At 27.5% G+C, this 22,391-nt stretch overlaps 1 protein-coding gene across 2 annotated transcripts; it reads right to left on the bottom strand.

Annotated features, from left to right (window-relative positions):
- Positions 1-2,132: 2,132 nt before the first annotated feature.
- On the bottom strand, positions 2,133-19,469 carry LOC132934865 (coiled-coil domain-containing protein 39-like). Of its 2 annotated transcripts, XM_061001252.1 has the most exons (17): positions 19,277-19,469; positions 15,076-15,195; positions 14,636-14,782; positions 11,175-11,333; positions 10,888-11,109; positions 10,631-10,822; positions 10,347-10,562; positions 10,049-10,264; positions 9,821-9,985; positions 9,661-9,760; positions 9,416-9,570; positions 8,837-9,266; positions 8,668-8,774; positions 6,699-6,911; positions 6,129-6,352; positions 4,794-4,873; positions 2,133-2,375 (listed from the first exon to the last, which is right to left on the bottom strand). In XM_061001252.1, exons 1-16 carry the CDS (start codon positions 19,382-19,384, stop codon positions 4,819-4,821), a joined length of 2,829 nt encoding a protein of 942 aa, XP_060857235.1. In that variant the 5' UTR covers positions 19,385-19,469; the 3' UTR covers positions 2,133-2,375; positions 4,794-4,818. The 2 variants fall into 2 exon arrangements, with proteins under 2 accessions (XP_060857235.1, XP_060857236.1); XM_061001253.1 differs by lacking the exons at positions 2,133-2,375; positions 4,794-4,873; positions 6,129-6,352 and having other exon boundaries at positions 6,804-6,936.
- Between the last annotated feature and the right edge of the window lie 2,922 nt (positions 19,470-22,391).

A 22,391-nucleotide genomic window follows, 5' to 3' on the forward strand; every position in this document is an offset into this window, starting at 1 on the left:
ATAAATTGGGTATGAATGCTCTGATTAATAATCATGCCCAGAAAAGATTTCAATTGTTTTTTATTTATTGTTGTCCCTAATTTCTTTATTGATTTGATCCTATCAGGGTATGGTATAACACCCTCCTTATTAAATATAAAACCTAGAAATTAAACTTGTTTAACGACATACTGCAATTTTTTAGGACTAAATTTAATATTTATTCTACGAGCTCTATTCAACATTTCTTTCATAATTTGATCATTTCCATCTCTAGAATTTGCACAAATAAATCATCAAAATACATCTGAACATTCTCAATGTCACCAAAATATTTACTCATTCTTTTTTGGAATAATTATGTTGCTATTGATATTCCAAAGGACTACTAAATGTACATAATTTAGTTGATTATTTATCCAATTCACAATGATAAAACCCATCTTTTAAACCTAGTAAACTGTAATACAACTTTTATTGGAAAGTACTGGTCTCGTGTCGTAAATGTTGGTATCTGGTACATATCCCTAATTATATATTTATTGATTTCTTTTGGATCTAAATACAGCCTTAAAGTTCCGTCAAACTTTTCGATAATTACTAAATTACTTTACCACTCAGTTACGTTATCACAGTTTTCTATTATAATACTTTGAGTTGGTCTAGAAAGAAAATCAAGGTACCGTGGTCGATGAGTCGAATTCTTTTGATAAGTCAGTGTAAATGACGTCCACTTAGTACTTTGAATCTATAACTAATTAAATCATACAGTTAAGAACTAAAATTTACGGCACTGGTTACTGTTGAGAAATTAGGGAAAAAACCATGTTGATCCTGAGAAAGTGTCGACAAAAGTGACCTTTCAATACGTTTAGGTACGATTGATTCGAAAATTTTACCTAAGAATGGGAAGACAGTGATTGGTTGGTAGTTGGTAATATCTGCCAGATTTCCTGATATTAAAATCAAAGTAACACGGCTACATTTCCAAATAGAAGGAAATATCCCTTCAGCAAATGATTTGATAAAAATAGTAAATATTGGTGAACCAATTACGTCACACCGTCATAAAAGAGTGGTAGCTATTCCATCATCCGGAACTACAGGTATTTGATCGTGATTCAAGAGATGCAAAGAGAATTTATAAGTATAAGGAACAAGATCCGTTTCAGATATAACACGTGGGTCAACAAAAATGAAAGAAAAGTAAAAGACACACAAATTTGCAACTTGGAAATCAGAAGCCATAATTTCACCATGACTTCATTAGGAATGGTGCTACTCCCTTGGAGATCGCGTACAAATATCCAAAAGGATTGTGGTTTCCTGCGTAACTAATCTTGCAGAGAAACCATGTAATTTTGTACAAAGTTTTGATTCAAATTTAATATTATGGATTTAATGGGAAATGTAATAGATTTAAAAATAATTGACAAGTGTATGATGGGAAATGTATAGGATTGTGTGACATTTTAAGCCTCTAATGGGGATATATTCCTTCTAATGTGTTATGGCATGAATTTTGAGAGAAATGTAAAATTGTGTAGGAAGTTTATGCTTTTCTTTGATATTTCAATCTTTAATGGGAAATGTCATGGATTTAATGAGAAATGTCTATTATTTTTTTAGAGATTGTGATTTTCTAGAATATATCTTGTATCTAGGAAAAACTCAAGAGTTTAATTAGAAGTATCAATGCTTTTATGATATTTTTCATGTGTTATATGGGGTACATCGAGCATTTTAAAGAAAATGTAATCTTTTTTTTAGGATATTCTACTAATTTTAAATTACTACTAAATTTTAAATAGATCTGGTAATTTACGAGTTCTTGCGGTGGAAAAAATCGACATTTTATTTTATTGATATATAGATATTTAAGTTTCAGATATAAAGATATAAAAAAAGCTAATATAAACATATGATAAAAATGTCAAGAATCTACATTTTTTTTTTAACAACAAAATAAATTGCTCGAGAAACCGTTACCTAGTTTACGGGTAACCAATGCCAAAAACTTCAAACAATCACAAAAAATTAATTTGACTTCCTAGTAAACTCTATATTTTTGTTAAAAGTAGAAAAACTTATTAGGAATATTGTATTCAACTTTCAAATCTTAGATATAAAAAAATGTACAATATACTATATAAAAAAATTATTATGTTGTTCTAAAAAGGTGTATTATCGTCTAATCATTGATCTAAATTAGGAAACAAATAACTAAGATAATTTATCGCATTAACACTCTCTTATACAGGTATCAATATAGAATAGTATATTTCAATGAATTTAATAAGCGTCATTTCATTTGACATATTCCCAAAATAAAATAATATATATCCGTAAGACTTAAACATTCCATTATTTGTTTCGTTTCGTCATAATTGAAGTACCTGTTGGGAAAAAACACAAAAAAATTAAATTAATACATAATAATAAAAGCGTTGTTGCTGCGGTCCTATCGTGGGACCATGGCATTTTGAAACATAATATATTATTTTCTGTATACTTATAATGTAGAACTGTAGAAGGTAATACTCAAGATAATCTTCCCTTGCAAAAAAAATCAATGATTGAATAGTGTATCTGTATGATTATACAAACTATGCATTATTATACAAATTATATGGCAAGAAGGATGGGAAAGAAATTTCTCAATAACAGGAATTTAGTAAAAGATGTCCCTTCCGTGCAACCAGGATTGTCCCTTCCACGCAGATTTTGTACTAGACTAAAATCGAATATGTACAGGTCAGGGTCGATGTAACCACCTAGCTGATGCACAAGTGGGAGTATCAAAGATGTGCTTGCGGACGCTTAGGCAATGCACATAGTTAGCGAAATAGCGAATGTGAAAATAGGAAGTTTACTAGAACTCTCGAAGATCTACACACAGCATCGGACGGGCAGTACAATGGCTAGATAAACTGGACGTGGACATTTAACAACAATGACGAAAGGACAAATTAATTAGTATATTTTTACCTATATTTTACTATTTATTTAATTGTTTTAATTTAAGTTATATTCATGTTTTACTATTTATTTTTATATAATATTATACTGTATTTACATTATCTGTGGTCATACTAAAATAAAATTAAAAAAATACAAATTATTACATTTGAAAAATGATTTTGTTCAGTGCTTTTGTGTTTGATATTTTTTTTCAAATATATAAAAGTATAACTGCACTTATAAAATGTTAGCGTTTAAAATTTTCATTTGTATCGAATTTTCCATTTATAGACAACTGAACATTTGAAAAACAAAAAAAATCTAGGTACAGACAAAATAAAACAAAAAATGTACCGTTATGACACAAAAGCCATAGTTACTGCATTATAAACTTTTCATACAATAAATGAAAATTAGTTGAAATCCTGATCCTAATCCATAAATAGTTAAATCATTATTTATTGTTTCCATAATCTAATATATAAAAATCTCGTATTACGATGTTTGTGGTCGCACTCCTCCTCCTCCTCCTGAAAAGACATTTTTTTTGTATATTTGGTATGATGAGAATAGATCGTAAAATATTTTTCACCCTCCTATAAAAAACTCGGGGAGGTGCTCAAACGGGGATTTTAAAATTTACAGTGGACATTTTTATTTAATAATGGTTGCTATTGGTTCTAGGAGAAATAATTAGTAGAAATTAGTATTTATTATTTGGTTGCAATTAGTTAATCGGGCAGATCAGGTGTAATCATGCATCAAATAAAATTTTAGCATATTGCCTTTTTATATGCTGTCACACATTGTCCACGATTTGATGTAGTCGGATTGCCAACCAGGGAGGCTGAGTTACACCAAAAAGGAGTTGAACAATCACATTTTTTTTTAAGTTGCTATTTTATACGGGCAACGAAGTGCGCGGGATCAGCTATAGTAATCTATAATATGTATTATGTATAATATAATATATAACTAAAATAATACATATTATTGTATGCAAGCTCTTTGATAAAAGAACTATATTATGTATATATAAATCCATTCCGATAGGAAAATATCCTGACCTATACAATAGTAATATTATATTATTATATAACAGACTAGCTGATACCGTGCATTTTGTTGGCATATCTTAAAAAAATTATGATTGTTCTGTGTTCAACTCCTTTTGGGTATAACTTGCTGCAGTAAGTGCAACTCAGCCACTCTGGTAGGAAATCCGATTACTTCAGATCGCGGACAAAGTGCAACTCATCCACCTTGGTAGGCAATGTTTGAAGCAAGCTTGTACCTGATCTAATCCGAATAACCACTGGCAACAAATAATAAATAAATACTAATTTCTACTAATAATTTATCCCATGACCAAATGTGAATAGGAACCATTACGTAGATATATAGGTACACAATTTACACGTAAGATTTTGTTTTTTGCCAATTTTAAACCCTTTAATTTTAAATTTTAAATTTTTAAATTTTGCAAAATCCTTAGATTCACCCAGGACAGTCTCGTATACACATTACATATTATACAGATTCATATCCACACCTCAGTTATAAAAACTAATTTAGGGGGGTAACCTCATTTAACTACAGGATCGTAAAGAATACTTTACGACCTATAATTATACCTATAATTATTCCCATAGCTACCGAATATACAAAAAAAAAATTCATTAAAATCGGTCGAACAGTTCGGAGGAGTGCGATCCCAACACCGTGACACGAGATTTGTATATTTTTTATTATATAAGTAGCATGTATAATAAATATGTATATATAATATGTATGTATTTGTAAATACTCGATATTCGAATATATGATTCGGTAGTGTAACTTTATATATTTACCGGATTTAACGGAGCCACTTAAAGCTTAAGGTTGTAAGTTCACTACGGAATACGAGCACTGCTTGTCTTCGTCCGAATAGCTGTAATTTAAATATAACATTTTGTTCAATATTTTTTATATTGTTAAGAAATTTCTTTTTTTTCTTATCCAAAGTAAGGTTTGGGTACTTTTTAAGTTTGTATATTTTTCAAGTAAAATATAAACACACAATCTCTTCTACGTATTAGTATAAGCAGATACATCTTCAAACAACATTTTTTATAGAAATTAAAAAAGAAACTTTTTTTTCGTCCAAAGATTGCTTTTCCAAAAATAGATACTATTATTTGTATTACATAGATAGAACGTGTTACTTTATACATTAGTATAAAATATTAAATAGAAGTACCTATTCGTATTATAAATTTAGGTATAACTGTTGATTTTAAATGGTAAGTATTTACATTAAATTAAAAATCTTTTATAACATTAATTACTGTAAGGATTTCCTAATTACCATAAGTATAATTACTAAATCGATTTTATACTTTAGAAAGTACATGTTATAACTAATTATAAGCTATATTTTGAATATATATATGATAGTATGATAAAATGTATGTGCTGCTAATGAATAATTAAAATTGTCAAAAAACATTTGTGGGGCAAGATGACATTATTTTAATAATTTTAATAAAGGTTATTGACACATTTGTATTTGTTTATTCATTGTTATTTAATTAAATAATAATGTGTATTATGTTGTGAATTCCAAATATCATTGGTTCATACAATTTTTATAAAACATTTTAATAAAATAAAATTAATAAATTAAGTGTTTAAGTATAATTGAATTAAAATAATATTCATTAATTTACTTTGAGTAATTTATTACGGTATGTTTAATATTATCATAGATTAATTTATTCTATATTTCATTGATTTATCCATGGAATAATATTAAATAATATACATTATACAAAAGTCAACTCATCCCAAGTGAAAGTCAACTTACCCCCATTAAGATGACAAATTCAGAATATTTTTGTAAAATGTATAAGTAAAAAGCCCTTTAATATTAATGCTAGCTATTATTACATATTATTCTTGATATTTAAGACATTACTTATTCAAAACTTCAAGATTTTATTTTTAATATACATTTAATAATGTAAATATCAATAAATCATTAAGTTCATCAACTTACCACACTCTCCCCTAAATAAGTAATAATATTATAAAAAATGTTATCTTTGGACTAAAATAGTCTTTAATACAATAACATAATATTATATTGGATAATATCTACGTATTCTGTTGCATTTGAAACTATAGTTGTCATTGGGATTTCGCACCTTTTAACGCTGGAATTACTGCTGATCAATGATACCGAGCTAGAACCGCAACTTGATTTGGCTTTATTCAAAAACAGACCAGACACGATGGGTAATTCCAAATCCTTTTCCAACAAATACTGCTTAACAGTAGGTTCGACTCCAATGTGTCGAACAGACATTTCCGACAACTGCTCCAAAACGCACTTGTTCACTTTTTTCATCATCCTCACCACGATATCTCGCTGTGAAAACTCGAGTCATTAAACATGTCCTAATAATTTTAATGTTTGTACTTATTTATCATAGAGGCATTATAAAATTAAATATAATAACCAAAAGAATAATTTGTAGATTTCTATCATTGTATTTTTAAAATAAAAACAACTAACAAGTAACATCAATTGTTTCAAGGCGTCACAAACCGGTAAAGTTTTCTTTTGTACTTATAAATATGTACATATGTACTTATAAAATTATGTTGAAATTAATTATATTATCTTTTCTCACAAATTAAAGTATGATAGTATAATATTACAAATTATTCCAATATTTTTATTATTAGGTATGCATTATTGATACTTATCATACTTTTATCAATTCAAGTGCATTCCGTTTATCGGGATTACAACATTTATCAATTTTTTTCATATCGAACTCGATTCGGTTATTTGCTCGGTTTAGTTTCATTATTTGTTCATTGGACTCTTTGAGCACGCGTTCATGTTCACTGTCTTTGATGTCTCGTATGTTAATCAAACTTTCTAGCTCTTCACTCATTATCTTATATTGAACTTCTAGATCCTGTAGTAGTGTAGTGTATTATTTACTATATAGAATATAAAATGGTCAAATTTAAAGTATTAAACTTGTTTAGTTGTCTAATTAGTAATTATAATACCCATGTCTACAACAATATAATATTATGTACATGTCTGCTGTCTATTGAAAAATGATGAGTATACTCGTTGATAAGTACTTACTACTTTTATTATTCTGTTATGACTTTCAAGTCAAAAATGTAAGACAAAATTTGTTTAAATATTAAAATAACATAGTACCTACCTAATTTATTGTTTTATAAAATAATTAAAGATTCTTTAAGATTGTTTAACTACGTTAATTTCTGCTTGGGCACTACGCCATAATCGAGGATAATAATAATAATAATACCTAATAATAATTTTTATTTTCGCAAATAATAATACAATACATTTCAAAAATAAGACAATAGACAGTATGTAAATACTCTCTGTAAGCATAGCTTGTATTGGGAGAGTAGAGTCCAGATTATAATATTAGTATACATGTTATTAATTCAGGGCTTGAAACCGATTGAAATAATTTCGGTTTCGGTTTCGATTTTGTTTACCGGTTTTTATTTTTTTTCAATTTCGGTTTCAATTTTTCAATACTGGTATTAGGAAATTTCAGTTTTGGTTTCGATTTAGTATACCAGTTTTGAAATTTTACGATTTCGGTTTCAACTTAGCAATACCGGTATTAAGAAATTTCGGTTTCGGTTCTGAATACCGGTTTCCAATTTTTTCTGGTTTTGGTTTTGATTACAGTTTCGGTTTCGGTTTTGAAAACGGTTTCAAGCCCTGGCTATTATGCCAAAAATGTCAGAAAGAATAAACAAAATTTAAGATTAAGCAAGATATAAAAATTTAACAAAATACGAGTAAGATATCTTTAAATAATATCGAAGTTAAGATTATACAAACAAAATTTTAATTCCTTTACACTTTTAAAATTAAATAAATAAATACTCAATTTTTACATAAATTTGATCTTACATTTAAAGTACAATGAGGACAAAAATTGTACTACTATTAGAAACAATATTAATATTACGTTTATATCTGAACTAGATAAACACTGGGCATCAATAAAAATGCTTATTAATAGTTTAAACAGTCAGAATATTTTTAAATAATCGAATTGGTGAACATTTAAAGTATATACGGTTACTATTTTTTTAGTTCAACCAAAAAAACTAAATCGATTTTGTCAAAAGTTGGTATTGCGTAAAAATCCACGTTTCTCCCGTTTTTTAAAAACTCCTCGAATTTTAAACTGTTAACTCTTAAAAGTACTAACTAGATTCACTTTCCCGCCAGAAAAGATACTGAAGTTTAAAGTCTATGAATTATTTCGAATATTTATCGTGTATACTGTATACAGACGCAAAAAGAAACACACATCATTGTTAAATCAATACACATTCATCGCTTCGCTCAGAATCCAAAATATACAGGAAGTAACTAGTAAGTGAATAGATAAGTAGGTAGGTACAACAAAGTTGGTCTGGTACCACATTTATTTGGGGCGCTATACCCATAGGAATGCAGTTTTGGGGGTGATTTTTACCTAAAGTTATCGTTTTGATTGGCTATAGCGTCAGGTGGGGTCACCAACCGCCAATTCATTAATCTCGGAATCTAGACATTTTTTATGCGTATTTACATTTATCAAAGATATAATCCCCTGTACAATATATTCCTAAAGCCCATATCATATTAGGGTAGGTACATAGGTACTCGTCAGTACTACTCACCTGAATCTCGTTCTTCAGCTTTTCAAGTGTTTTTTTTTTCTCCAGCCACGTGCTGTTGAGTTTTTCGTATGTCTCCTCTAGAACGACCTTTTCCTTGTACTCCTCACCTACAATAAACACACAGACATTTAACAGCTAGTGACAGTAACCGGGTCCAAGGTGAACCAACTGGCCGGATTCACAGAAGACATTCCGGACTTGTAACAGCTGTTGTTGGCGTTGAGCACGTGCAACGTGTTCTCCATGGCCCGGATCTCGGTCTCCAGCTTTTGCACGCGCTCGTCCAGCCGGTCACCAATCTCTTGCAGTTCAAGCTTTTCCTGGGCCACCCGAATTCGGTGCTCGCTCATCCTGAACGACGATAGGTCTCCGTCAGCACCGTCGCAATTGTCGTCACCACTGCCATCCACAGTAACCCGGGACGAGGTACCTCCCATTGTGGACAAAAGTATCTGGTGCTTAGTCTTCCGCTGTTCGATGTACTGGACCATCGAGTCCAACTTGCGTTTTACCGTTGACTTCTCCTCCAACAGCAATTTTTTCTCGTCACTGATCCGCTTGTAAATTTCCGCTACTTCTTTTTTCCTGTTGTTTATACCCTATGCACGCGCAAAACGCCGATGCTCAAATAATATTACAATATGTTATACACGTCAAGATTAAATTTAATATTATAAACATGTTTCAGCTGTCATCGTAAAATGTTGTCATGTTGTAATTTTATGGATTATCAAAAACGTGTACCTACCAAAGTTAATTCTTCACGCTGCTGAGCCAACGAGTACACTTTATCACTTTCATTGTTCGTCAACTTCTTCATTTGTTCTATCTTAAGTTTTACCATCATTTCCTCCATGTGATACCGATGATTAGTTTCCTTTAAGACTTGAATTTGTTTTACACCTGTATTATGCGTGAAAAATAAAACGTAAAACACCGTTAGCTAGTTTAACCCCAATAACACCGATGGTACAATTAGCCATCTTATCGAACCTCCTTCATTGGTCACGTTCAATTCTTCTACTCGGTTTCGGAGAATTTCTAATTCTGCATTATTTTTTTCAATTTGTTTTGTTATACGCCGGGTTTCGCTCTAGAAATCATAATATTCTCATTATTTTTAAATAAATATTATCTATTTTTCGTCACCTACTTCAGTCGATTTTAACTGCTTTTCTAACTGATGCTGGTGATCGTTGGCTTGGATTAATTCTTCGTTACACTTTTGCAACTTTTCTTGCATAACTTTCATCTCTTCAATATCGGTGGTTCCTTTGGCTTCAGCAATTCCTATACGTATAGTTTCGAGCTGAAAGCTCTAAAATAATCGGCGTGTTAAATCTGCATGCATTATTTTTTTTTGATATTGCAATCCTATTACCAAGTTATAAACGATTTCTTTTTTTTCCAAAATTAATTTTTTTGATTTTGTTTCTTCTTTACTTAATATATTTTGTTTGTTACAAATTCGTTCTAATTGACTTGTCAACAAATCGATGTTAACTTTTTCCTGGCTTATCTCATTTCTTACGTTGTATGCAATATTAAGCAATTTATTTTTTTCCGTCAAAAATTTTTCTGCTTCGCCTTTTTTTTGCTAAGACAAAAAGAACAATAATTACCAAGTCATTTTTAATAATAAATAATATTTTTTTAAATTTCAAATCAAACGATGATACATTGTAGATCGAATTCAGTTCATTTAACCTCTCCTCCGTAGTCATAGACTGATTTTTAATTTTAGACAAATCATCCTTTGTTTTTGCTAAGCCTTTTTCCTTTTGTTGTATCTGGGTTTTTAATTTTGTTAGTTCATTTTCCATATGCTTACGTTTTGTACGCTCATTTTCTAACTTATTACCCATAACACTAAGAGCTTTTTGAACTGACAACACCTATGAACATTTAAGGAAACAATTATATTGATACAATTTAAACAAAAATGTATATTTTAAATCTTAACCTCTGATTGTAAATTTTCAGTTTCCGAAAGTTTATTAAGGGTAGATAATTTCAGCTCATTGTTGACTTTATTAACTTCATCCATTTTATATTCTAATTCTTCATTTTTCTCTAAATATTCTTGATACTTTTGTTTATTTTCATTCATGTTATCATACACTTCACGAGCAGCTAATCTAATTTTATTTATTTCCTATAATTGCCATTCATTAAAAATATTTTGAATGATTTTTTCATTCCAGGTATAATTATACTGACTTCGACTGTATTCTGAGAATCTTTTTGATTAGAGTTCAAAAAATTAGCAGCATTCTCCCATTGTTCGAGCCGGTGGTTTCTTTCATGTTGTGCTTGTCTAGTTAACCTAGAAGTTTGTTCCAGCTCTCTTTCTACTTGAAGGAGTTCACTTACTTCTTTTTCCACTACTGACTCTCTTTCAATCACTTTCTGTTGAAGGCATTGTCTTTGTAATTCCAATTCCTAAATTAAACAAATAACATAAATGTGTATATTTTAAACTATTTACGCTGAAATATAGTCATTACCTTAAACCTGTTGTTATCCTCTAAATGATATCTCTCAAGAATATTAACATCACAACATCGTCTATCCAAGTCGTTGTTCCATGCCAAAAGCGTTTCTTCACCCCATTCGATAGTTTCCCTCAGTTTTTTTATTTGTTCGTCGGTTTTTGACAACTCGTTCTGAATAATACAATTTATAAGAATATGTAATATAATAAACACATAATCAATTTATAATTTGTTTTTAATTATATTCCATCGTTATAAAAGTGTAACAATACAGACCTAAAGTACCATTATCTATTATAACCTATACACAACTTACGTGTTGTACATTGATTTATTTTCAAGCACAGATGGTACTACAAATTGTGAAACATTTTTATAAAAAACCAAATAAATAGTTTTGAATATATTTCACAATATTTCTATGGATTTATTAAAAAAAAAACATTTATTTTTATTAAATAAATAGGAATACGTTTGATTCATTCTCAACACTTTACAATTCACATGTAAGTGATTATAGACGTAAAATCTTAAAATTAAAACAATAAATTAAACATTTTAGAGGAAAAATATATTATTTTTATACATGAACGAAAAAATTGAACATAGATTTGAACAATATTACCTTTCATTCGGTATTACCTAAAAATATACATCTGTATACATTTTTTCCATCCTATAATATCAGCCACTAGTTCAATAGGTAGGTTGTGTAAAAACTATATCATGAAGACATAAAGTTCTATTACTTATTAGGACCTTTCACTTACATTTTTTTTTATAAGTCTTAGATCATCCATAGTAAGACAACTTTTTTCATACTTCCCTGATAATATATACGAAGTTTAATTTTTCTAATTTTTGTTTAGTTATGTCAGATATTTAGTACTATTTTGCTTTTATTATTAACTGAGTTTTTTAGATAATATATTCTCATATAAAATGGAATCAAACTCATTTGGTTGAAATTCATAGAACAGAGAGTACCTAGTATATAAATGGAACAGTCAGTCCATATTACCTATGTTATATTATATTTTATAATCAAACAAAAAATGAGTTGATTTATATAGCTACTATCTGACATTTTGACTATCCTATATTCCTATTTCAAAGGAGAAAGATTAAAATAGTACAAAGCTATATTAAAGTAAAAACTAATGCTTATAAAAAGTCATTTAAATATGAATCATAACAATTTATAATACCTAAATATATTTTGTATGTATATAATATTTTTTAAATAGATTTTAAAACCATTTTCAATTATATATTTTTAATTATTGTCAAAAAACTTGAAAATATAGTACAAGGTTCCTCATAAATTGATATAATGGTAGTTCAAAAATATCAAATATACATACGCACGGTTTCTGTTTATAAGCATTTAAAGTACAAAATATTCAAATTATTTTGTACTTAAAAATGTATAAAATGTTCAATTTATATAGTTATAGATAGAAAATCTAAAAAAAATAGGTTACTCATAAATATTTAATATGGTACTCTTAAAATCTAAAAAACAAATAAATACAATTTTTTTATAGATATTTTAAGTTCAAGTTTTGACCTAATTTGATATTTAAACGAAGTAAAAAGTCTTAGTTATTTTAGTTATTTTGTTATAATTTAAAAATAATTTTCGTGGGTACTTGAAACTATTAGAGTATTTGTATACACGCAAAAGCTTTTTTAAATTAAATATTTTCGGCAAACCGAATTACTAATACTAAAATAAAATACTTAAATAGCAATATTATCTTAAAAAATGGCTGACGGACCATCTTCGTTCAGAATCATTTTTCGTATACAACAATTTTATATTATTGAATTCAAATTTAACACATACATTATAGTGACTTGACGCCTACTGTACAGCAGAACGGGTACCAACTTGCCTACCTTTTTTATAATTTGGTTTAACGTGTTATACATGCGAATACAATTATAACATAACGTGCTTTGATTTTATTATATTATTTTATTTTACTTGTTATACTTTATTTTAGTATTTTATATAAATATATAATATTAAAATTTACTATTTAGTATTCACAATAAACTACTTTTGATAATTACAATTCATTTTTAACTTAGCTGTCGCCTGCTTACTGTTAATATCCTCCTGAAAGTCTCTTGAAGCCCACCAACGTTTTTCCCGCACGAAATAGCTTTTCCATACGATCTAGTAATCACGCAACCAATGGCCAATTTAGTATAAAATATTATCATAAATCATAAGATAATATGATAAAATATTTAAAATTTAAATTGTTCTCAAATTTTTATAAAATTGTACTTTATTAAACCATTCAAACCATGTCACGAAGTTAGGTCAATCTAATGAAAATATACTATTTTAGTCCTAGGACTCCGACGAAGCGGAGTTTGAAGTAGGTACCGGGGACACACGGGCTAGTCGCTACTCGTTCTTCAGTTTCCGTGTCAATGGTGGCGACGGCAGCAGCTGTGGAAACTCGTTCAACGGCCTATTTAATGGCAGTATACTTTTCTTATACATATTAAACTCTGATTGACCCCATTGAATATTGTTTTCAATATTTAAATATTCAAACCTAACCTTAATGTTTCTACAACGTAGCACACGAACTAAACCATTCCGTGACTGACCTAGTGACTTTTACTTAGGTTTTCAGCTATTTTAGTGGGTATGTAATTACCATTTTAAGGTAACATTAAGCTTAATTATTAAACAATATTAATAATACTCAGTTTTTACTTTAAATACTTTACCTATCTTTATTTTCCTCCTTTAAAAATTAAGAGAGTCAGAGCCAGATCCTATTACATAACAATCAATTGTTTTGTATATTATTTTTTATTTTTTTTAAACTTTATTTTAAAAACAAGCAATCTATAATTTATTTATTACAATAAGCCTGTATGCAGATGTATAATATATTTATTACATGAGACATGCGAGAAGAGTAGCCACCCAATGACAACTTTAACCTATAATTATAAAACTTAAATTTTTAAATTGTATTTTACAAATATTTTTCACTTTTTAGTGCTATAACTTCCAATATCTGTTCATTACTTATTCTTATTAGGTATCTGATAATCATTACGGATGATAAGTAGTATAAGAAATAAGTAGGTAGGTAAGTACCTGATAATATCAAATAAATATTTACAGTTTGTTTTAAATTGATTTAAATTAAATATTTTCAACTATTTTAGAAATTTACTAAACTATGAATAAAAATAAATTATTAGATAGACCTAACAATCTGGATTATGGAAACACTATTTATTACTTGCGTAATTTCGTTAGAAATTACTAAATAATTTTTAATTTTATTAATTGATAATTCATAACTCACGATTTGAGTAAGCGATATCGAATTATGGGTTATAACTCATAATAGTAATAGTACCTATATAAACTATAAATATTCAACTCTGCAATAAATATAATAGATTTTAATCAGTATCCAAATATCCCATACTTCCATTTTGTTCTGATTTTCAATCAATTCATTGAAATTATTTTTCAATTTTTTATTTTCCTTGGATAAACAGTCGTTGTCTCTTTGAGCTGCAATCAGCATGTGCTGTTCCGTCTCGTGTTGTTGGCGGTTGGCTATGATCAATTTCTATCAAAAAAATGAAATATACAAATATGAATTATATTATATTACGAACAAATACAAAATATAAATATTTACATATTATTTTATAATTATTATTATTAATTTATTCTCAAAGTTGTAAAATTATTTTTGAAAAGTATTTTGATTATACTGGGTTTTATTATAGTTTAACTGATTTTAAATTATTTACAATAACACTTATAGCTAACGGCCGTAGTCGCCAGGCTTAAGTCCAATAAAAAAAAATAATAATAATAATAATACACCTTATTAAAATAAACATTTAGTAGGATTACCTGATTTTGATTCTCGTGGTTTGATAAATTGGTTAATATATTTTTATTATCACGTAATTCATTATCCATTGATTCATCAATAACCAACAATTCCGCTTTTTTTTTAAGTAATTCTTTTATCTGTTAAACATTTTATCTCATAAGAATAAAACTTTTATTAAAATTAAATTTTTAGTAAGTATTATACACTGTTAAAATACAATAAAGAAACATAATGATATAAATATACTTATATAATGTTACATTAAAGTTAAACAGAACCGAAAAGTAAAATCTAAAAACTTTTTAAACGGGAATTTTTACACAAAATCTGTTTTCGAGAAAATTTAATAGAAGGCTCCTAGGTTATTGTTTCAAAGGCAGATGAAAAAAATTAAAAATCCTTAGTCACAGTTTTTATTTATAAGCATTTAAAGTTCAAATTTTGACAAAATACGGAAAAATCACGAAAATTAGAAAACTATTTTGAGTTGAGAATTCATAAAAATTTTTCTTTTTAAATCTAAGATTTAAAAATTTAATATAAGATTACTCATAAGTTTGTCTACCTTTATCAAAAAAAAAATGTCTACAAGAAACTTAAATTAAATTTTTATGAGCGTCTGAAATTTATATTTTTACAACATTTGATATTCACTCGATTTCTCATATAACAATTTTCTTATTTTATTTTAATTAAAAAACGATAGACTATAGATACTTGAAAATTTCACTGAATGTTTATATTAGCATTTTCTATAGGTACACCATAAAAATTTGAAAATATTTTGACTCTTTTTGAGCTGTTTACGGACATGGTCAGTTTTCAATTTTTTTAGTATTTTTTTTCTATAAATATCAATTAAATTTTATTTGTTGGGTAAAAAAGCGTTAAAATTGAATATAAGGCTCCTGATATATCGTTCTAATAGCAGTTGAAAAATATTAATTACTGTATAGAATTTGAGTGACTTTATACAGAGTATTCTCAGTACTTAACCCCAGTCTAAAGCAATACTGGTTTTTTGATAATAAGTTATTTTTTTCTAAGAACTCAATCAGTCTGGCTTTGATAATTTTTTCAAATATTTTAGAAAAATTGATCAACATGGATATTGGCCTATAGTTACTCATAATCGATTTATCACTACTTTTAAACAAAGGTTTAACATCAGCTACTTTTAAGGTATCAGAAAAAATACTTTGTTCAATACTTAAATTGTATGTATAAACAATATCCGACGATTCGATTGTTTTAAGAAACACTTCATTAAAAGAAACGTTGAACATGACTACTCATGAATTGATTGGTTTTTTATATTATTCTGAACGATATTTATAAAAAAAATATTTAACATATTAGATGCTGTTATTAGATCATTTTTCACATTTACTGCATACTCATTATTTTGTAGTTTGATAATGTCATATTTAAATCTCAATTATTAGAGCCTGTAACTTCGTTTATTAGATTCCATGTCGATTTTGGATTAGAACTTGCATTTTTGTTCATAAAAATTATTTTTAGCTAGCCTTATAGTTTTTGTGAAATTATTCTTGTATTTTTTATAATGCAAAGCTAACGTTAAATTATTTGGATGTTTTTTTGCATTTCATTGAAAGAAATTGTTTGCGACGGGCTAAGGTTAATAATCCACTAGTCATCCATTATACGACTAGTAGATTTATCAATTGCATTTTTAATTATTTTATCAAAAACATTTTAACAGGGATTGATATATAATGGCATCATATACTTCGGTCCAATTTTCATTGGCTGTTATTGACGTAATTGATTTATAATCAATTTTACTAAACATTTTTCGATTATTAACAAAATTAGCATTACTTGGAATTGAAACACAAACCGTACAGTGATCTGTTTATCAATGAGTATTGCACCAACATTAATTTTACTCGTTACGTTATCATTACTAATAATACAAATGTGGTCTAAACAAGAATGATTAAAAACCCTTTGGCAATCTGGTGTAAACGTTTATAAAAGAGATAAATGCACTTCCAGGTAATATATTAAGCTATTTGTTATTATATTCTTGTACACCGAATAAATTGACATTCATATCACCAGTTATAACCGGTTAATTTATTGTTAGTATTTAAACCATCTATTTCTTTTCCTAATTAGTTTATTAAGTTTTCGCTATCAGTAAAAATGTCTATCAGAAAATCAAATTAAATTTTTATGAGCGTTTGAAGTTTATATTTTTACAACATTGGATGTTCACTTAGTGATATTATATCATTGAATTCAAACTTAACACCATCCATTGCAGTGACCCACTTGTAACCTACTGTACAGCAGAGCGACATCCACTTATCCACCTTTTTTTATTTTTATTTTTAACGTTAGCCCGTCACACCCAAATAAAATTGTAGTACAATTATTTAACTTTTCAATAAAAAAGAAGTAACATTGTTACTTTCACGTTACAAAAAAAAAGGTGCGGTAGGTACCTTGTGAATACAAGGGTATTTCTCTAATTCCTTATGAATAGTTAGCTTAAAAATAGTGTAAAATCGTATAGGTTTATATAATATGCATATACCTGTAAGTATAATTATATTTTAAAAAGATAAAAAAAGGTGAGCAAGTGTGAAGTGGTTATCTCTTTGCTGCACATCAGGTGTCATGTGGCCATGTGGGTCACTGCCATAGTGCAATGGATGAGTTAAATATGAATTCAAGTATATAAAATCATTGTTTACGAATCATTGTTTTCATTTGTTGATTCTGCGCGAAGACGGTCTGACAACTGACAATATTACTAAGTAGTGATAAATCGATTATGAGTAACTATAGGCCAATATCCATGTTGATCAATTTTTCTAAAATATTTGAAAAAATTATCAAAGCCAGACTGATTGAGTTCTTAGAAAAAAATAACTTATTATCAAAAAACCAGTATTGCTTTAGACTGGGGTTAAGTACTGAGAATACTCTGTATAAAGTCACTCAAATTCTATACAGTAATTAATATTTTTCAACTGCTATTAGAACGATATATCAGGAGCCTTATATTCAATTTTAACGCTTTTTTACCCAACAAATAAAATTTAATTGATATTTATAGAAAAAAAATACTAAAAAAATTGAAAACTGACCATGTCCGTAAACAGCTCAAAAAGAGTCAAAATATTTTCAAATTTTTATGGTGTACCTATAGAAAATGCTAATATAAACATTCAGTGAAATTTTCAAGTATCTATAGTCTATCGTTTTTTAATTAAAATAAAATAAGAAAATTGTTATATGAGAAATCGAGTGAATATCAAATGTTGTAAAAATATAAATTTCAGACGCTCATAAAAATTTAATTTAAGTTTCTTGTAGACATTTTTTTTTTGATAAAGGTAGACAAACTTATGAGTAATCTTATATTAAATTTTTAAATCTTAGATTTAAAAAGAAAAATTTTTATGAATTCTCAACTCAAAATAGTTTTCTAATTTTCGTGATTTTTCCGTATTTTGTCAAAATTTGAACTTTAAATGCTTATAAATAAAAACTGTGACTAAGGATTTTTAATTTTTTTCATCTGCCTTTGAAACAATAACCTAGGAGCCTTCTATTAAATTTTCTCGAAAACAGATTTTGTGTAAACATTCCCGTTTTTCCTTAATTTTTCTTTTGTTTTTTCACGTCGCTTCTGAAAAATACTGGGAAATTTTTATTTTTGACCCCCCAAAGTACCAACTAGATTCACTTTCCTATCAGAAAAGTTACTGTTGAAGAAAACCCAAGCACTTTTACTGTCCTAAAAGGTGGTGACAGACACAAAAAAAAAAAATAAAAAAAAAACACACATCATTGTAAAATCAATACATTCATCGCTTCGCTCAGAATCTAAAACTAATATTATAAATATATAATAATATATTAATTCATCGAATTGTCTTTATAGTTCGAAAATATAGGGATATATACCCTACCTATATTTTAAAATGAATAATAGGTAATAGGTATAAATATATAATAGATAGACGGGTAGGTAAACATATTTTATACATATTATATATATATATATATATATAGGCATAAAAGTATAAACTAAAGGTGAAAAATTTGTCTTAAATACTTCTATACTTTTTTAGAATGATTTACAAAGCAATACTATTAAACAAAATTTTATAAATATTAAAAGTAAATATTAATGGTACATAATAACAGTTATGTTATAGTTGGATAGTGTGCACCTACCTCATTTTCAAGTAATTGATTTTCTTCATTGGCCACCGGTATGTGAAAGCCGTCACCACAGCCGATATCCTTCATTATATCTGTAATCAACGTGTTGTCGTACGCCATTTCACTAGGTATCCAGAACCGTGGATTAGTTAGAAACTTAAGTCAAAAGTTAAATTAAAAAGCCATTGAACATGAACGAAGAGGAAGAGTTGTTGAAAAAATTGTGAAAACAAACGTGAAATACACAAAACTGTCGCTATAGTAACATAGTATGGTAACGTTATGGTAAAAGGATACTTACCTAGTATGATGCATAATTATATCATGTTGTTTAGTTAAACTATACAACGTTGTCATGGTGCGAGTATCGTCGAGCTTATATAGGTAGGTAGGGAGCCAGGTAGCTAACAAATGTTAACAAATTGAAAAGCCGTGAAAACATTTATTTTAATATCAAATTTTATTCGACTATTCGTCTATTCTGAATGTAGACTTTAGATTTCTGTATAAGTACTATTTTTATAAAAGTTCTTACGTGGGTACTTGACTATATCATTCGTACTTCGTGTATAATAATTAATAATATATTAATACGTACCTACTATGTGTTCGGTGTATCAACCACATTTTAAATTTGAGCATAAATGTATAATAAGCTAGGTAAGTAAATGTATATATAACCTATTTGGCTATTTACATGGAACCTTGTTTTAAATTTTCAAACCTTTGCTATAAAAGTTGTACATTTTATAAATTTTTAACTACAAACAAATTATTAAGTTTTAAATTTGATAAATGTTGTCAACATTTGAACTATAAATGCTTTAAAAACAAAAATTGTGCCTATGTATTTTTAATATTTTTCAACTGCTATTGTAACAATATATTATTATTATAATATTGTGTATTACATTTTCACGCTTTTTTACAAATTGAACAAAATAATCGATGAAGAAGAAAAATATGATACATGAGCACGTAAACACCTGTGTAATCACTAATTACCCAAGTAACTAACGAGTAAGGAGTACACAGACACAAAATATCTATCCAACCATAACTTGTGTTTTTGTACTAGAGAAGTCGCTGTTATAATGGATGTGTTAAAAACTTAAATTTGAATCAAATTATATAAAATCACTTTATACGAAAAACGTTTCTGAGCAAAGACCTATAATATTAATAAATAGTCCAGTGCTGGGTAAATTACTTTTGAAAAGTAATACAATTACATGACTTGTTACATAATGTATTTTTATTTAAATTAGACTCACATTACTTACCTGACATTGTTTGTATCACGTTACATTACTTTTTCATTCAAAAAGTAGAACTTAGTTACTTTTTTTAAAAAATAACTACAAAATCAGCCCATACCTAATGGATAATAACTAATAAGTAAGTACATTGTTAATGACATAATGTTATACAATATACCCAACCGACGTTGTCCAGGCCAAAGATTTGTATTTTAGATTCTGAGCGAAACGATGAATGTATTGAATTTACAATGATGTGTGTTTTTTAGATTCTGAGCGAAGCGATGAATGTATTGATTCTACAATGATGTGTGTTTTTTTTTAATTTTTTTAATTTTTTTTTTTATTTTTGTGTCTGTCATCACCTTTTAGGACAGTAAAAGTGCTTGGATTTTCTTCAATAGTAACTTTTCTGATAGGAAAGTGAATCTAATTGGTACTTTGGGGGGGTCAAAAATAAAAATTTCCCAGTAGTTTTCAAAAGCGACGTGAAAAAACAAAAGAAACATTAAGGAAAAACGGGAATTTTTACGCAAAATCTGTTTTCGAGAAAATAGATTTTGGTTTTTGGTGTAACTCTAAAACAAATGATCGTAGGGACATGAAATTTTGACTGAATGTTTATATTAGCATTTTCTATACACCATAAAATTTACAAAATATTATGAAAATAATAATAATAATTTGAAAATATTTTGACTCTTTTTGAGCTGTTTACGGACATTGTCAGTTTTCAATTTTTTTAGTTTTTTTTTTCTATAAATATCAATAAAATGTTATCTGTTGAGTAAAAAAGCTTGAAAATTTAATAGAAGGCTCCTAGGTTATTGTTTCAAAGGCAGATGAAAAAAATTAAAAATCTTTAGTCACAGTTTTTATTTATAAGCATTTAAAGTTCAAATTTCGACAAAATACGGAAAAATCACGAAAATTAGAAAATTATTTTGAGTTGAGAATTCATAAAAATTTTTATTTTTAAATCTAAGATTTGAAAATGTAATATAAGATTACTCATAAGTTTGTCTACCTTTATCAAAAAAAAAATGTCTACAAGAAACTTAAATTAAATTTTTATGAGCGTCTGAAATTTATATTTTTACAACATTTGATATTCACTCGATTTCTCATGTAACAATTTTCTTATTTTATTTTAATTAAAAAACGATAGACTATAGATACTTGAAAATTTCACTGAATGTTTATATTAGCATTTTCTATAGGTACACCATAAAAATTTGAAAATATTTTGACTCTTTTTGAGCTGTTTACGGACATTGTCAGTTTTCAATTTTTTTAGTATTTTTTTTCTATAAATATCAATAAAATTTTATTTGTTGGGTAAAAAAGCGTTAAAATTTAATATAAGGCTCCTGATATATCGTTCTAAATAGCAGTTAAAAAATACTAAAAATACATATGCACAATTTTTTTTTATAAGCATTTAAAGTTTAAATTTTGACAACATTTATCAAATTTATAATTTACTTATTATTTTGTAGTTAAAAATGTATAAAATGTTTAACTTTTATGGCTAAGAAAATTTAAAACAAGGCTCCACGTAAATAGGTTATATATAAAATAATTACTTTATTCACAATAATATCATCAATTATACTTGGTAATATAGGCTGACTGACCGTTTTCGCTCAGAATCGTTTTTCTTATACAATGACATTATATCATTGAATTCAAATTTAACACCATCCATTACAGTAACCCACTTATCTACCTTTTTTAATAAATATATTTGTAGAAAATGTATATACCATATTTCTTCTAATTATTATATTAGAGATGTGGATTTTACGTAAACAACTTTTTTGGTAAATTTACCAAATTTACGGTAAAATTGGTAAATTTTTATTAAA

Source organism: Metopolophium dirhodum, chromosome 1 (assembly GCF_019925205.1).
Source record: "Metopolophium dirhodum isolate CAU chromosome 1, ASM1992520v1, whole genome shotgun sequence".
NCBI classification, from domain to species: Eukaryota; Metazoa; Arthropoda; class Insecta; order Hemiptera; family Aphididae; genus Metopolophium; species Metopolophium dirhodum.

Excerpts from the sequence above, each read along its gene's own strand:
- LOC132934865 (XM_061001252.1), bottom strand. The coding sequence starts at position 19,384 with ATGGCGTACGACAACACGTTGATTACAGATATAATGAAGGATATCGGC. Across the intron at positions 15,196-19,276 it reads ATCAATTACTTGAAAATGAG|ATAAAAGAATTACTTAAAAA; the intron begins GTAGGTGCACAC and ends AATGTTTAACAG. Across the intron at positions 10,265-10,346 it reads AACTGAATTCGATCTACAAT|CAAAAAAAAGGCGAAGCAGA; the intron begins GTATCATCGTTT and ends TTTTTGTCTTAG.